The sequence below is a fragment of the Centrocercus urophasianus genome, unplaced genomic scaffold (genome assembly GCF_019232065.1).
Source record: "Centrocercus urophasianus isolate 14NV4802_14NV808 unplaced genomic scaffold, USGS_Curo_1.0 seq_37, whole genome shotgun sequence".
In the NCBI taxonomy this organism is placed as follows: domain Eukaryota; kingdom Metazoa; phylum Chordata; class Aves; order Galliformes; family Phasianidae; genus Centrocercus; species Centrocercus urophasianus.
The window spans coordinates 302,243-316,542 of NW_024884944.1; the positions used below are offsets into that span (position 1 = coordinate 302,243).

At 55.7% G+C, this 14,300-nt stretch overlaps 4 protein-coding genes across 7 annotated transcripts; 1 reads left to right on the top strand and 3 right to left on the bottom strand.

Moving 5' to 3' along the window:
- Window positions 1-272: 272 nt before the first annotated feature.
- On the bottom strand, window positions 273-4,511 carry PANX3 (pannexin 3). Of its 2 annotated transcripts, XM_042832083.1 has the most exons (5): window positions 3,242-4,511; window positions 2,387-2,529; window positions 2,004-2,218; window positions 1,239-1,882; window positions 273-411 (listed from the first exon to the last, which is right to left on the bottom strand). In XM_042832083.1, exons 1-5 carry the CDS (start codon window positions 3,420-3,422, stop codon window positions 362-364), a joined length of 1,233 nt encoding a protein of 410 aa, XP_042688017.1. In that variant the 5' UTR covers window positions 3,423-4,511; the 3' UTR covers window positions 273-361. The 2 variants fall into 2 exon arrangements, with proteins under 2 accessions (XP_042688017.1, XP_042688016.1); XM_042832082.1 differs by lacking the exon at window positions 273-411 and having other exon boundaries at window positions 474-1,882.
- Window positions 4,512-4,601: 90 nt separating this feature from the next.
- RPUSD4 (RNA pseudouridine synthase D4) lies at window positions 4,602-7,576 on the bottom strand. Its single transcript, XM_042832085.1, has 7 exons — window positions 7,425-7,576; window positions 7,203-7,356; window positions 6,454-6,655; window positions 5,842-5,935; window positions 5,614-5,764; window positions 5,281-5,378; window positions 4,602-5,133 (listed from the first exon to the last, which is right to left on the bottom strand). The coding sequence occupies exons 1-7, from the start codon at window positions 7,569-7,571 to the stop codon at window positions 4,936-4,938; spliced, it is 1,044 nt and encodes a 347-aa protein (XP_042688019.1). The 5' UTR covers window positions 7,572-7,576; the 3' UTR covers window positions 4,602-4,935.
- Window positions 7,577-7,789: 213 nt separating this feature from the next.
- On the top strand, window positions 7,790-13,680 carry HYLS1 (HYLS1 centriolar and ciliogenesis associated). The gene is made up of 3 exons (XM_042832084.1): window positions 7,790-7,852; window positions 8,913-8,994; window positions 12,474-13,680. Exon 3 carries the CDS (start codon window positions 12,498-12,500, stop codon window positions 13,335-13,337), a length of 840 nt encoding a protein of 279 aa, XP_042688018.1. The 5' UTR covers window positions 7,790-7,852; window positions 8,913-8,994; window positions 12,474-12,497; the 3' UTR covers window positions 13,338-13,680.
- On the bottom strand, window positions 8,080-13,931 carry PUS3 (pseudouridine synthase 3). 3 transcript variants are annotated; one of them, XM_042832079.1, is made up of 5 exons: window positions 13,896-13,931; window positions 11,069-11,503; window positions 9,401-9,969; window positions 8,901-9,091; window positions 8,080-8,312 (listed from the first exon to the last, which is right to left on the bottom strand). In XM_042832079.1, exons 2-5 carry the CDS (start codon window positions 11,453-11,455, stop codon window positions 8,080-8,082), a joined length of 1,380 nt encoding a protein of 459 aa, XP_042688013.1. In that variant the 5' UTR covers window positions 11,456-11,503; window positions 13,896-13,931. The 3 variants fall into 3 exon arrangements, with proteins under 3 accessions (XP_042688013.1, XP_042688012.1, XP_042688014.1); XM_042832078.1 differs by lacking the exon at window positions 13,896-13,931 and adding an exon at window positions 13,657-13,796; XM_042832080.1 differs by lacking the exon at window positions 13,896-13,931 and adding an exon at window positions 12,371-12,389.
- Between the last annotated feature and the right edge of the window lie 369 nt (window positions 13,932-14,300).

Here is a 14,300-nt window from a genome sequence, read left to right on the forward strand (position 1 = left end):
AAACCTGGGCTCCTTCCTTCCCCCACCTTTGGTCCCCCATTGCCCGCTCCTGCTGTAACACCGGGACGAGCTCTTAAGAAAGGAGCAGCGCCCAGCAGCACTCCCATGAAGGCAGCACAGTTCTGCACTGAAAGGCAACGTCTTCACTTTTTTTTTTTTTTTCAGGAAAGGATGGAAAAATTCAACCCCAGCACATAAGAAAAGGGCGCCCCAAACACAGAGAGACAGAACGGCGAGCTCAGCCTGCCCCCCGACAGCCACCACCACACCTGTAACAAAATCAAAGTTTAATGACAACAACCAGCACTGCTGCTGTGGAAGAGGACAGAGCTGGATCCCAGCAGAGGAGCTGTGGCCAGGCTCAGGAGTCATGGGCGTCTTCATCCTTGGCTTCCACTGCAGGCTTCATTTCTGGATGGGGTTGGAGGAAGAAGACATCATTATCTGGGCCTTTGAACCACCTCAACCCAGCATCCTGGGCTTTTCTCAGTCAGCTAGCCCAGAGCTGCTTGTGCTAGCCTTGCAGTTGCCATGCCAACAAGGATGCTAAATACAGCTCAATCTTTCTTTCTTTCCATATTTATTCATTTTAAAACCACAGACCGCAGGCTGCATGTTCAGGGCCAGGAAAGGAGTGCAGACATTCTGGCTCCCACCCTGCCAGGGATGAGCTGTCTTGCAGAGCCCAGAAACCACAGCGAGCAGCTTGAGAAGACAGCAAAGAAGGTGCCCCCAGCTCCCCAAAAATCCAAGCATGTGAGAGAGGAAGCGTTGGTGTCTTGGGAGCCTGCCCACCACCCCACTGTCACAGCAACAGCAGAACATCACACCAGCACCCCAAAATTTAGTTTGCCCCCACCCATCAGTAGGCTGGGTTGTCGTCTTCTCTAAAAATGAGGACAACCCCCAGCCCCCCAATTAGACCAGAGTTTGGGTTTAAGCCTCCAGCTCTGCAGTCTGCTCAGCAAAACTGTTCCTATAGCAACTCCTGCCCACGCATGGGCTCGTGGTAGCATCACGGCCCTGGCTGCCAGAACCAGTCTCCGGTCAGAAAAAGGGAAGATGGAGCCATCGCCCCCTCAGCGACCCTCTGCAGCACCCCAGTCCAAAGAGCTTAAAGGTCTGGGCAGAGGTTAAGGGCCAGAGCAGACAGATTCTGCCTCACCCCCAAGGTGGAATGCAACAGTGTGGGTGCTGAGAAGACAGCGGATAGGGCATCACTACCGCAAGGAACCTACCGATGGCCTCGCCATTGCCCAGGGGCGTACAAGGCTGGTGTTTGGGCTTGGTGGCCTCCAGCCCGGCCAGCAGCGTCATGAAGTCAACAACGGTGTCGATGTCCTGCTTCTCAGCAGTGGCCTCCCGCAAGGCACTGACAGCATTGAGGCGGCTGAAGGACGTCAGCTCGGAGATGTTGGCCCGGAGGAAGAGGAGGATGACATTGAGGTCATTGATGGGACAGGTAAGCATCTTGCGACTGAGAAGGTCAAAGGCAGGCAGCATCTCATAGACGGAGAGCAGCCCTTTGTCCCACTGACAGAGCTGCAGGGCACTGTAGACGACGACAGGCATAAGGAGGACATACACACCACCAACCGTGAGGCTGATGAGCTGGAAGACAGAGAAGAAGGCCAGCTTGCAGGGTATGAGCGGGGGAATGTGAGGCTCATCCTGGAGCAGCCCTGTTTTGATGGAGCAGCTGAACTCATCCTGGAAGAAGATGTTGAGGTGGAGGAAGACCAGGTAGAGGCAAGTGGCAGCCAAGAACAAGAGCAGGAGGAGGTTCCTCAGGAGGTAGATGATGACCAGGGAGTGGGAGTGCTGCTTGCGGGCAAGGTAGCGCTCCAGCAAAGGGAACTCGAAGTACCTCTCCTGGCGAGCCCTGGGGAAAGAGCAGTGAGTTGGAGCCACCCAACGCTTCACCAAAGCCACAGTGAGGGAGGAGGTGACCCAAAGGCGGTGTGGAGGGGCTACAGCTGGATGCCTGCGCCGCGCCGTCTCACCTCTCGTACTCCTCCCAGAACTGCTCCGGGTCATCGCTCGCCTGCTGGACCTTCCTCATGTGCTGCACCAGGCGCACGGAGCGGTTGTAGGACTTGTCCAGCTCGTCGATGATGAAGAGGAGGTCAGAGTGGAGGGCGGGGGAGGCTGCGTAGCGCCACAGCAGGTAGGGCAGATACATGAGCACCGCCACCACCAGCAGTGAGTATGGGAAGACCTGAGGGAGACATCTGTAGGTTAGGGTTCCCCAGGAGAGAGGGATTTCAGGGGGAGATGAGGTGCTCAGCTCCTTTGCCCTTCAGGATCCGCCCCCACCAACACGGCAGCAGGACCTGGTAGCACCCAGTCACCGAGGTGGTGGCCCCGTGCCAGCCCACCAGTGTACCTTGAGAGCCCAAAGGGACTTGGTGACAGCACGTCCCTCAGCATCGAAGCCATGGTGGAGGAGTAAGTCCCAGCAAGCTGTGTCAGCATAGGCAGATTGCTTCCCCGTGAAGTTGGAGGGCGAGAAACAGCTGATCTGTGAACCTACAAGGAGGAGGGGAGCTGAGCAGGTAGGACGGGGCTCTCTGTAGTTATCTGTCCCTGTTGCAGTGTTTTCTGGCTGTCAGGGGCAAGGGCGTTACTATTTCTTGAACCTTTCAGCCTTTTTTAAGGCTGCCCTTTAAGCACAGCCACAGGTTCATAGCAGGGAAATTTGAACCAGACACAAACCAGCACAAAACCAAACATTGCAGGGCCACATAAAAACAGTGGCAAATCCAGTTTTAGCTCAGTGCTGTGATGCACAAAACAGCACCTTCAATGAAGCTTTGTGCTGCTATCACCAGCCTGCTCTCATTATCCAAGCAAGCACCAAACTCTGGGACAGTAAAACCCCCAAAGAGTCCCAGGGAAGATCTTAGCACCCCGCTGACAGCTCCCAACAAAACAACCCTGCCTTTCTGATAGGAGCACTGCAGGGTGCTGTGAGCAGAGCAGCAGGTGAAAGGGGGCATGGCTGCACTCGGAGGGCTATCAGCAAGCAATTAAAAAAATAATAAATAAAAAATCAATAAAAGCTTTTACATCAAACAAAAAAACCCTGTCAGGTTGATTCAAATCAATTAAAAAACAACCAATAATCCCAAGACAGAAAATTTAAAACCCCTAAAGTGGGATTTCCAAGCTGTAATGTCATGACAGTGAAAAAACAGGCTGTGACAGTTCTCACCACCCCAAACCTGCCCCCACAACTCACCAGCAGAAAACTCCCGGGCGAAGGCCAGCGAGACCAGGAAGAGGGGCAGCCCCACTGCGATGAACTTCAGCACGCGGTCGCTCGGCAGCTCCAGCCGCAAGCCTTTGGCACGGGAGCTGCTGGGCTCTGGGAGGAGGGCATCTGAAAGCATGTACTCAGCAGCCGTGTGCGACAGGGACATTTTCCTCTCCAGGAAGGACTGAGCCACGGGGAAATGGAGTCCAGTGCTGCTGCCTGGGGGTCCTGGTGCTGTCTGAGGTGCAACCAGCGTGGCGAGAGGCTTTGTATGGCTGGAAACATTGCATGCCAAGTGCTACCAACCAGGCAGCTGTAAATGACAGCTTAGATAGTGAGTTAAATCAACTGATAATTACAGGGGAAGCCTTTCACTGGCAAGAATGCAAATAGCGTGCCTCAAAATAGAAAAAAAAACCTCGCAGTCACAGCACCATGGCCAAGGCAGCATTCCTGCCCAGCCACCATGGGTCCCAGCATGGACCAGATCCCCGTGGTTTTACTCCCCTCTGTCATAAGTAGGTGTATTTCCAGCAGCATGTTCGTGGGGCGTGGGGCTCCTGGACTATTTTTGCTTTCTGTAACAAGTGAGGATGGGGCATCACCCTAACCAAGAGCCCTAGCCAGGTACAGAGCGGCCTCATAGGGTACAGAGCCTCCTTCCAGCACTCCTGTGCGTGCCAGGGCTGCTGGAGAAGGTCCTGCTGCTCAGTTCCCAAACCCTGGGGACAGGCCAAGTGGCACCAGGAGCTGAGAAGACATCAGTGATTGCACTGTTGAGATGCACACCAGCTGTTGCAAAGCTGGTGCGCAGGGAGCAATCTCCCCTTGCCCACCCTCTAATCTGGCTCCAGGGGAGCGCAGTGGAGACAAAGCTGCAATTTCCAGTAGGACAGAGATGCAAGTATTGGGATCTAGAAAAAAATAGTATGGAAATTAGGAGTTGGTGAGATGGAACAGAGGACAGGAAAGCTCCCAGCTGTGGCAATACGACTGCTGCCCAAGAAGCCAACAGCCAAAGCCAGGGGAGCTCTGGATTGTTCAGTCAAGCTGAGGGGAGTCCCTGCCATGCTGTGGCTCTGGGCAGCCTCTCAACACAGCCAGAACTCACAGCTGCTGCCAAATTTCACTTTTTCTGTGTTGTTTTGGGTTTTTTTTTTGTTTGTTTTTGTTTTTTTTTTTCCTCCAGACAAAGGCAGTCTCCAAATTTGAGTGCCAGGATGTAAGACAGTACAGAAGGGCTGAGGCAAGGAAGCCCTGAACCGACTTGCATTACACTCAGAGGTGTTCAAACCTGCCCAGGCACTGAGGTCCACCTGTCCTGACCACGGAGAGCCACACAACCTTCACCTTTGCAGAAATGGGTTCTTTATTGGACAGGGACAAGTTCAGAGCACAGAATGGTCGATGCCCAGTTTCCACCCAGTCTCATCACTATAAACAAGAGTGCACCCACCACACTTTCTGCTCCAGATCAGGTACGGACTGTGGACAAGAAGTGCACAGAAGTTAAGCCAGCAACTCCATTACCCGAAGGCAAGGTGTCTCCCAAGTAGCAGAACACAAACCTCATCACACTTGCTGTGAGTGAAACAGCAGTGCAGCACAGCTGGATCCGGCACTGTCACGTGCCAGAAGTATGGAGACACAAAGGATCAGTCCTGTTGACAAGCCTCGGCCTACTCCATAGCAATGTCCAGCTCCAGCTTCCTCAGCGCCCTGTGGAAGAAGCTGGGTGGCTCACACACAAGGTCTATCTGCTTGCTCCCACTGGTGCCCATCGGCAGGGAGAGGCGGTAGGCATGGAGATGCAGGGGGAGGTGGCGAGACTTGCTCTGCTGCAGCTTCAACCTCTTCAGAGTTATTTCAGGAAGCTTCTGCATTGAGGACAGAGTGGTGTGAGGACAGCCCTAACACCCTCTTCCATAACCCCGTGTCAGCAGTCTGGTCCCAGAATCCCAGTGTGTGCCACTAAGCAGCTGGTGCCTTCTCTGCCCTGCTCCATGGCACCATATCTGCCTTACCTGTGGTGCCAGCTTGCTCCAGTGCGAGTATTTGTGATCCCCTAGGATGGGGCACCCCAATCCATAGGCCAGGTGAACCCGGAGCTGGTGCTTCACTCCTGAGATGAGGAAGGAGAAAAGGAAAAACATCACATCAGTCACACTGGGCATCAGGTCTTCGCTCACTACCCACCCAAAGCACCCTCATGCCAGGTAACCTTGTGCTGAGAGCCCTGGCAGCGAAACAGCACTGGTTCCCAGAGCCTTGGCCATATCCTACAGCTTGATCCTCCCTCCAGGACTGCTCCTGGCTGTACAGAAGGCACAGCACAGAAGCACCTGGCTGAGCCTCACCTGTGATGGGCTGGAGCTCCAGCAGAGAGCAGGCAGACGAGCCAGCCAGAACGCGATACCGCGTCACAGCGCTTTCAGCATTGCGGTTCTTGCGGATTTTCAGCACCTTTCCATCCTCAGGAGACACGCGGTAGTTTGGGGCCAGCGTCATCTGAGCCACAGCGAGAGGATGAGCCCAGGAGAAGGGGAAACCAGCCCCAAACTGTGACTGAGAGGATACTTGCTCACCTTGTAATGAGGTTGGTGGCTCTGCACCTCCCTCTCCACCATGGGGATTTCCACAATGCCCTCAGCAGGGTCTGGGCTCCCCACGCTAATTGCCCTGCAAAGGAAAAGCAGAGGTCTGCATGATGCTGCTGCAGCCCTTTGCACATCCAGCAGGATAGAAACTCTCCCTCACCTCTCACTTTTCTCCCCAGGAGAGACCCCCGAACCGGGAACTCAAGCATTCATAGTCATGCAGACAGTGGGATCGACATTGCCACCAAGCGTGCCAATGGCATCAACCTGAGTGGTGCAGTTGGTTCAAGGTCAGGTTGAATGGGGCCTTAGGCAACCTGATCTGGTGGATGGCAATCCTGCCCGTGATCTGTAATGTCCCTTCCAACCTAAACCATTGTAATATTCTATAATCAAACATCCACCACTTCCCAGAGTTCCACATCCCCATATCTGCACACTCGTGACACTTTGCTGCTTGTCAAAGATACTTCTGGGCTCTGGCCAGTCTGATCTACTGGTTGGTGACCCTGCTTAAGGCAGAGGAGTTGAACTCAGTGATCCCCTCAGTCCCTTCCAAACTGAGCCCTTCTATGATTTTTCTTCCAAAACCTTTCCTACCAGTATATCTTTTCCACCTGGCGAGTTTTGAAGAGGAGCCGGATCCTGTCTGCTGCCTCCCTGCTCCGTGCCAACACCATCAAACCCGTTGTCTCCTTGTCCAGCCGATGGCACAGGTGCAGTGGTTCAGCTTTCATGTTTATCAGCATCTTGGCCAAAATTGGCAGCACATCAGCGATACAGTTCTTGACCCCAGGGCCACCTGCAAAACCCAGACAGGCATTCACATCCCTGTTAACTTTAATGCAATCAAAGGGACACGGCAGGATTTCCCCACCCTTGCTCCCCTGAGCCTCCTCTAAATTAAACAATCTCAGTTCCCTCAGTCACTCCCTGTAAGATTTGCACTCCAGACCCTCAACAGCTCTGCTGCCCTTCTCTGAACGAGCTCCAGAGCCCCCATGCCTGTGTTGCAGTGAGGAACCCAACACCGAACGCAGCACTCGAGGTGCAGCTGCACCAACTGCATAGAGAGGCACAATCACCTGCTCCTGCTGGCTGCGCATTTCTGATACAAGCCAGGATGCCATTGGCCTTCTTGGCCAGCTGGGCACACTGCTGGCTCACATTCACCTGGCCGTCAGCTGCACTCCCAGATTCTTTTCCTCTTTGCAGCTCTGGACTCTGCCCCACACCCGTAGCATTACAAGGCGTTATTGTGAGCAGGCGCTCGGTCTCGCTGAATCTCGTCCCACCGGCCCTAGCCCGCCAGCGCAGTAAGAAGCAACAGGGAACCGCCGGCCCCTCACCGTGCACTGGCAGCCCGTAGGGCTTGTTGAGCACCACCAGCTCCTCGTCCTGGTACACGGCTCGCTGCCGGAGCGCCTTGGCCAGCACGTTGTGGTGCACCCGCTGCAGCGCGGCCAGCTGCCGAGCCCGCCTCCGCGCCGGCTCCGCGGCCACCTGGAGGAACGAGAAGCGGATGGAGGCGACCGGGCCCAGGCCAGGAGCCAGCGCCCGGCCGCGCTCACCTCTCGCTCCTCCTCCTTCTTCTTCCTCTCCTCGCTCCGCTTCGCCCGCAGTCGCTCCGCCAGCTCCTGGGCCCGCACCGCCCCCGCCGCCGTTCGTCCCAAGGCCTCTCCCGGCCGCTGCCACAGTCGCCCACTGAGCGCCGCCATTTTGCCGGCCCTCCTCCGCTCCTCCCCTTCCGCTCGCCGGAGGGCGGGGCCTCAGCCCAGCGCCCAATGGAAAGGGCAGAGGGAGACGAGCGACAGCACCGCCCGCCACTAGGAGAGGGCGAGGTAGGCCTTCAGCCCAGGCACCCAATAGGAAGGCAGAGGGAGACGAGCGACAGCAGCGACCACCTATAGGAAGCATGCAGGTGCCCCACCCCGCCCGGCAGTTTGAAGGAGAGCGGCGGTTGGGAACCGGCCACGGCCGCGGCGCGAGGAGGGAGCGGGTGAGCAGCTCGCGGGTACCGGCCGGAACCGCGCCGCGTTCGCGTCGTGCAGCGCTCACGTCGCGTCTCGCTTCGTCGTGCCCCGGCAGCCCTCGGTGCCCCAGGCCCGGCCCCGCGCTGCCCCCTCGCAGGCCGTAACGCAGCACCACTATTCTTAAAGCCAACAGGAATTTATAAAAATCGCGAGGAAACGCGTTTAAAACCAAACCCGCGCAAAAGGCGGCCCTTCAGGAGCCCCCCCCCGGCCCCTCCCCCGTGCGCAGCCGTTTGGCCGCCCGCTCGGCCTGGCCGCGGCCCCTGCGCAGGCACTGCTGGATGCGGGACTCCAGCCCCTCGCACCGCGGCCGCTCCAGCAGCGGTTTGTAGGCGCGAGCGCGGACGCCTTCCACAAAGCTGCTGGCCTGGTTGTGCACCGGAGGCTTCAGGTCTCCCCAGAGCACAGGGGCGGCGTTCCCTGGGTCTGTAAAAGAAATAACAACGCACGGCATTCTCCTCAGACCCGTGGTTGGATGGGAACGCTGCTGGGAAAGGCTGGAGGGTTGGGGTGAACGGAGCTAAATCCAGCTGCTGACCCGTCACCAATGGCTCCCCGTGGGTCGGTGCTGGGGCCAGCCCTGTTCTGCATCTTTGTAGATGATCTGGACAAGGGAATTGAGTGCAACCTCAGTAAGTCTGCAGATGACCCCAAGTTGGGAGGAAGCGTCAGTCTGCCTGGTGTAGGAAGGGGCTACAGAGGGATCTGGCCAGGCTGGCGGATGGGCTGAGGCCAATGGAACAATGAAATGGGCTCAGGTTGCATATTAGGAAAAATTTCTTTGCAGAAAGGCTGGTGAGATATTGGAACAGGTTGTCCAGGGATGGTGGAGTCATCAGCCCTGAAGGTGTTCAGAAATGCAGAGATGTGGCACTGAGGGACATGGTTAGTGGGCATGGTGGGGTTGGATTCCATGATCTTAAGAGGTGTTTTCCAACCTTAATGATTCTATGAACAACGCTTTCAACAACGTGTGGTTACCTACTTGTTTGGAACAGTTCTGCCATCTCTTACCTTTCCCTGCAGCCACGGGAGCAGCGTCCAGACCTCGTAACATGTTGTGCAGCACTTGAGTCTTGACGGCGTAGCTGGCCCAGAGCTGCTGCAGGTGGGTAACATTGAACTCCTGCACTTCCCGGTCATAATGCCACTGGATGTTCTCAAACTCACAGTCATACAGGACCAGGGGGAACTCCACAGCCATACTAGGAAAACGGAGAGAAGGCATTAAGAACTGATGGTGAGGTGTTGAAGGCAGGCTATAGAAGGGTTGTGATAGAAAAGGGTCACAGCATTCATGTAACAGCACAGCAGCCTGTCCATTCTGCTGATAACAGCGCTGCCTTTCAGAAAAACGCTTTTCTGAAGTAATTTTTACCAAAGACCAAGGGTTAAGACCATCAATAACTTGTCCAGGAGCACAGCGACAAGAAAATCAGATCCTTAAGGTTATCTCATGGAGACATCAGCAGTTTGCTTTCTTGCTGTGCAGCCTGGGAGGTTGCTACCCATACCTGTACTGTGGTTTTCGAGGGTTCTTCTCCACGTCCAGCAGCTCATCGATGATCTCTGGGCCCTCCATCCTCTGTCCGATCAGGAAGAGGATGGCCATCATGCAGCGCACTTGGTGGTAGAGGAACGCCTGTCCCGTCACCTCGAACTGGCACAGCCGGAAAGGGTCCCGCAGGCCACCTTCAGCTCCCCCATCCACCCACGTTACCTGGGCGCTGAGAATTGTTCTCTGGAAGTTGATGACGCCATTGGCCACGTCCATTTTGCAGAGGTTCCGGAAGTCGTGCGTCCCCACGTAGCGCTGGGCTGCAGCCTGCATGAGGGCCACGTCCAGGCCTGCGCAGGGGAAGAAGTAGCGGTAGGTCCTCTTGAGACAGCTGAACCGGGCGCTGAAGTCTGGCTCCACGGGCGCCCAGGCCAGCACACGGATGTCAGGTGGGAGCACCCTGTTCAGGATGTGGGTGTAGCGCAGCTCTTCCTCGGGTTTACTGCTTCTTCCCTCCGAGTCACCCGTGCAGCCATTTAGCTTCCTTTCCTCCGAGAGGTTAGAGCGAAGATCTAGGGAAATCACCTGCAAAATTGTGAACACTGGGATTAGGTGGTGGATGGGCGTAGTCAGTGTGTAAAGCCAAGTCTTCCTACACCTCTGCTTTGCATTTTGAAATGAACTCAGGATCTCCTACAGAGGAAGGTATCTTAAATTGGTCTTTTACCACTCCTTCCTGTGGGTAAAACTGCAAGTGCTTCTGCTGAGCTTCCTAGCAGATGCTATAGATTCCTTTAATAAAACAGAAGAAGTTGCAAACTGCCTACATAGCACGGTCTCTAAATGGCTTCAGTCTGCAGATACACATGTGCTTTTTAAAACAAAAAAAAAAAACAAAAAAAACCCTGGAGTTCATAACTTGAATCCATTAACAGCTCAATAGGCTTGAAATTGTGGTATGGAAACAAGTGAATTACCACTGCAAGTCCATGAGCATATCTAACCGTGCAAGCAGAGGTGGCCCACACCCTTACTTTGTATGGTTTGCTTCGTGAACTAGAGCAAGTGAGTGATGCAGGCTAAAACCAGCCCTCGCATGGCAAAAGCTGGGCAGGCCTGCTCCCTGAGCACAAGCGGAAGGGAAGAGGAGGAAAGCAAAGCCATCGTAAGGATCTGTGAGGAGGCTGAGCTTTCCTGATGGTTCCCTGCCACTCTGTGGGCCAGCTGCTCCTCCTCCTCCAGCTCCCACTCCCACGCTCTTCCCTGGCTGTTGCTCTCCTCAGACCTTTACACACAAGGACTCAGCTTTCTCACTCTGTGGGAAGCATTCCAGTCATTCTGCTGGGCTGCTGAGTTAGGGCAGATGAGAGGGGTCTGCCAAGCACTGCAGCTGGCACAAGAAGAGCAATATCTATATAGGCAGAGGAAGGGGCAGCTCCCCTTTCTGGCATCTCTGAGTTGAACTGGCAGCTGACCCAACTCAGGAAATGGCAGCCTGAAATGCATTTCATCCTCTCCAAACAGCTCCAGTAAACAATTAGTGTCTGAAAAAGCTTTTAAAAAACAGATTCAACCTGCACTGTCACACAGTGAGCACTTGGCTCGTTGTCATTGACCAGTAACCCCACGAGATCTGCATCCTGAGTTCTGCCACCCCCAGTGGAACCCGTAAACCCATCCTGACCTGTCCAAAGGCACTGACTCCTTTGTCTGTCCGCCCACAGCGGTGATAGTTGGAGGTCTGCCTGCTATCTACCAGCCGTGTCTTCTTCAGGGCTTCAAACAGCTTCTCTTCAATCGTGTTGCTGGTGTTCTCCTGGCTGGCAAAGCCTTGGTACCCCCAGCCGAGGTAGGCGATCCTCAGAGCCACGTGTCTGCGGCCGTGGGCACTGAAATCAAATGGCCGCTGCTGCTGCTTCTTGGATTTCCTGGAGGTTGAAGGGGTGTCCTTCACTGCAGCGCCCTCCTTGCCCTCCGACAGCTTCTCCTGCAGCTGCTTCACCTCCTCCTCCAGGTCCTGCACCCTCCTCAGGAGCTGTTCTCGATCTGTGGCCCAGCTCCCGTTGGCCATACTGAGTCTCTTGGAGTCTTTAGTTGGTGGCTGGCAGCTCCTCAGGGCCTGCAAAGAAAGGAGGAAATCTGTGTTTCTACCTTTTTCTGCCTCTGCAGAATTGTTACCTGTACATTAATTCTTTGGCTTCTTTTTAATCCCTCACTGTACCCAGAAGCACACAGTAACTGTCAAGGGGGCTTGGCTGGGATGATACACTTTGACTCCAGGCTGCAAATCTCCAGTGCTTTGAATCACACATCTTCCCCCAGCCACCGCTGTCAGCAGCTCGGTGCTGGCAGCCCAGCACGGCGGCAGCTCATTCCCACATTTCCTGTGCAGAGCTGTCATGGAGTGGTTCCCATTCTCGCTGTGTTCAGCGAGCATCAACACTTCAGACAGCCTGCTAACAGCTACCAGTCATCCCGCAGCACCATCTGCTCAAACGTTTCGTAATGGCATCACTGCCACACGGTTAGAACTTGCATTTCTAAACCCGTTTAATGGCATAAAGATAGCCCCAAACCTGCAGGCTTCAGTGGGAACACTGTCCACATCCCTTTTGCAGCCAATCCTTCTGCCTTACCTCAATCACACAACTCAGCCTGAAGCTTTGCCTTTAGGCTATGATAGCCAGTCTCTAAACAAACACTTTTTCCTTGTCTATAAATAAAAACACCCTTTCTTTGATGTCTTTAGTCACAACTAGGAACCGTGTTTTTGAGAGAACATACTGGTTTCACAAGGGGAAAATCATCAGAATATCTGCCCAAGGCTTACAGTCACAGAGCGTACTCAGTCCGGCCTGCACTCATCCATCCTTTCATCGAACCTTCACATGCAGTGCAATGCAATTTATGTGCCACATACAATGTTGTACATGGTTGTCTATAGGCTCCTCTCTGGTTTGATGGAGCCTGAATCAGCACCACAAACCTGAGAAGTTTCAGGGCGGCGAAGAGCCAGAGCCAGCCTTCACAGAGCCCCCTTCAGCCAACTCGAATGCACTGCAAGATATTAACCAAATTTCTTTTTGCAGGGTCCAGCCAGCCCAGCAGAAACCATGGAGAACAGGCTGGAAGCAGACAGGCATTCAGGTGCTGCTCTGAGTGACGAGGAGCTGGAAGGAGGCAGCGAGAGCCGCGGAGCAGAAGGGGCACCTCTGTGCTGCAGTGCCTACACTGCTCCCACAGGGCTGCAGCCAGCCCGACCTCCATCCGAAGGGTTCCCCTGCGCAGAGCCCAGTGCTGCCCCATGCTGCCCCAGGGGCTCGAGGAGGCAGGTGATGAAGAGGAAGGTGCTGAGGCGGAGACCTGATGGAGGAGTCCAGGTCTGTGATGAATCGGTCACCAGCCTGCTGGAGAGCATGGCCACGTGGAATCTGACACAGAAAATGCTTCAGCTGAGCACCACTCCAGATGACAGCCTCTCCGAGGGGGAAATCGAGATGAACAACAGTTTTTTCCAGGAGTTCCCCCCAGAGCCTTCCTATCAGCATCAGGGCGCCGAGTGTGAGCCTCCTTTCCTTCTCAGGGTTGTGCAGAGCCAGAGTCCTCCCGCCTCTCACTGCACAGCCACAGCGCTGCAGCCCAAGTCCTTCATTCCCCCCAGGCTGGAGGCGCTGCATCAAAACCGCAGCAAAAGCGACCGAGTGGCCAAATATTTTGAGTACAAGCGGGAGTGGGAGCGGTTCCCTGTGCCGGGTGAGGACAAGCACAAGGACGTGCGCCGCAGCATTCAGGGGCGGATGCTCACACAGCACAGCCACCCCAGCAAACCGCAGCACACCTACGTCCCCAACACCTACACGGTGCCCACGGACAAGAAGAGGGCAGCCCTGCGCTGGGAGGTGCGCTGGGACCTGGCGAACGGCCTCATCCCCAGGAAAAACGCCCCGCTCTGACGTCATCCTGGATGCTCTCCTCTTCCATCCAGAACTCAGCTACTCCGGAAATCTTTCTGTTTATATAAGCGTGTTGGCTGCAGTGTAAAACTTCACCCAGCTCGCCAGGTTATTGGATTTCGGACATCCTTACTTCGCTACTACACTGTTAGAAAGCTTCACTCTGAGTCGCTGCTGGAAAACCGAGGAAGCGGACAGGGAAAAGCCACTCAAACTCCATAACGAAGCGAGAGCTGTGATTTTTACGTTGAAATGCTGCTGCTCCCCCGGACGGGGGGCTGCGCGAGCTGTGTGATGTGAGGCAACTCGGCCAACGTACTTCAATAAAGCGTGCAACAAGGCGCATCGGAGTCGTGCGGTTAAATGGAACCCACGTGGCGCGGAGTCCTCCGGAACCGCCGCCCCGCCGCGCTCCGAGCGCCGCTTTTTCACCCCGTTTCTGACCGTCGCGGCGCGCATTGACACCGCCGTGCGGCGACTTCAGCTCCGGCTGGGATCGGAAGCGCCGACCCGAAGGCCCGAACCGCCCCCGCGCTGCCCCGCACCCCCCGCCCCTACCTGAGCCACCGCCGCCACTTCCGGTGCCGGTGCCGCTGCCCCGGAAGTGGTTGCCTCGCCGCGCGCCCGTCATGAATATTCACGAAGTGTTGAATATTCATGAACCCCTCTTTAAAGCCGCTGTTCAAATCCCATTGAGGCTCAGCCTAGGATTTAAAAATCCTCCCTTGTGGTTTTCCCTCGTGCAGGCAGTTCTCCCTTTGGTGCCGCGGAGACACGGGGGCGGCTCTGTCCCAAAAAGGGTTTTATTTCCCCGTTTCAGCCCACGGGCGCGCACGGCCCGCATCCCGCCCCGCCGCCAGGGGGCGCTGTCGGCCTTCGCTTTGCACGCAGCCGCCGGACGCGCCCTCAGCCCCGCCCCCGTCCGGCCACGTTCCCACGGCGCGACCCAGCGGGGCAGGCGGG

What these genes read in the sequence shown, in the direction of transcription:
- PANX3 (XM_042832082.1), bottom strand. Translation starts at nt 3,422, where the DNA reads ATGTCCCTGTCGCACACGGCTGCTGAGTACATGCTTTCAGATGCCCTC. An exon ending in CGCCCGGGAGTTTTCTGCTG is followed by an intron (nt 2,530 to 3,241) that starts GTGAGTTGTGGG and finishes TCCTCCTTGTAG; the next exon opens with GTTCACAGATCAGCTGTTTC. An exon ending in AGTCCCTTTGGGCTCTCAAG is followed by an intron (nt 2,219 to 2,386) that starts GTACACTGGTGG and finishes TGTCTCCCTCAG; the next exon opens with GTCTTCCCATACTCACTGCT.
- RPUSD4 (XM_042832085.1), bottom strand. Translation starts at nt 7,571, where the DNA reads ATGGCGGCGCTCAGTGGGCGACTGTGGCAGCGGCCGGGAGAGGCCTTG. An exon ending in GCCACCAACCTCATTACAAG is followed by an intron (nt 5,765 to 5,841) that starts GTGAGCAAGTAT and finishes GCTGTGGCTCAG; the next exon opens with ATGACGCTGGCCCCAAACTA. An exon ending in GGAGCAAGCTGGCACCACAG is followed by an intron (nt 5,134 to 5,280) that starts GTAAGGCAGATA and finishes TCCTCAATGCAG; the next exon opens with AAGCTTCCTGAAATAACTCT.
- HYLS1 (XM_042832084.1), top strand. Translation starts at nt 12,498, where the DNA reads ATGGAGAACAGGCTGGAAGCAGACAGGCATTCAGGTGCTGCTCTGAGT.
- PUS3 (XM_042832078.1), bottom strand. Translation starts at nt 13,683, where the DNA reads ATGCGCCTTGTTGCACGCTTTATTGAA. An exon ending in TTGTTGCACGCTTTATTGAA is followed by an intron (nt 11,504 to 13,656) that starts GTACGTTGGCCG and finishes CTTTCTTTGCAG; the next exon opens with GCCCTGAGGAGCTGCCAGCC. An exon ending in CCTCGAAAACCACAGTACAG is followed by an intron (nt 9,092 to 9,400) that starts GTATGGGTAGCA and finishes CCGTTTTCCTAG; the next exon opens with TATGGCTGTGGAGTTCCCCC.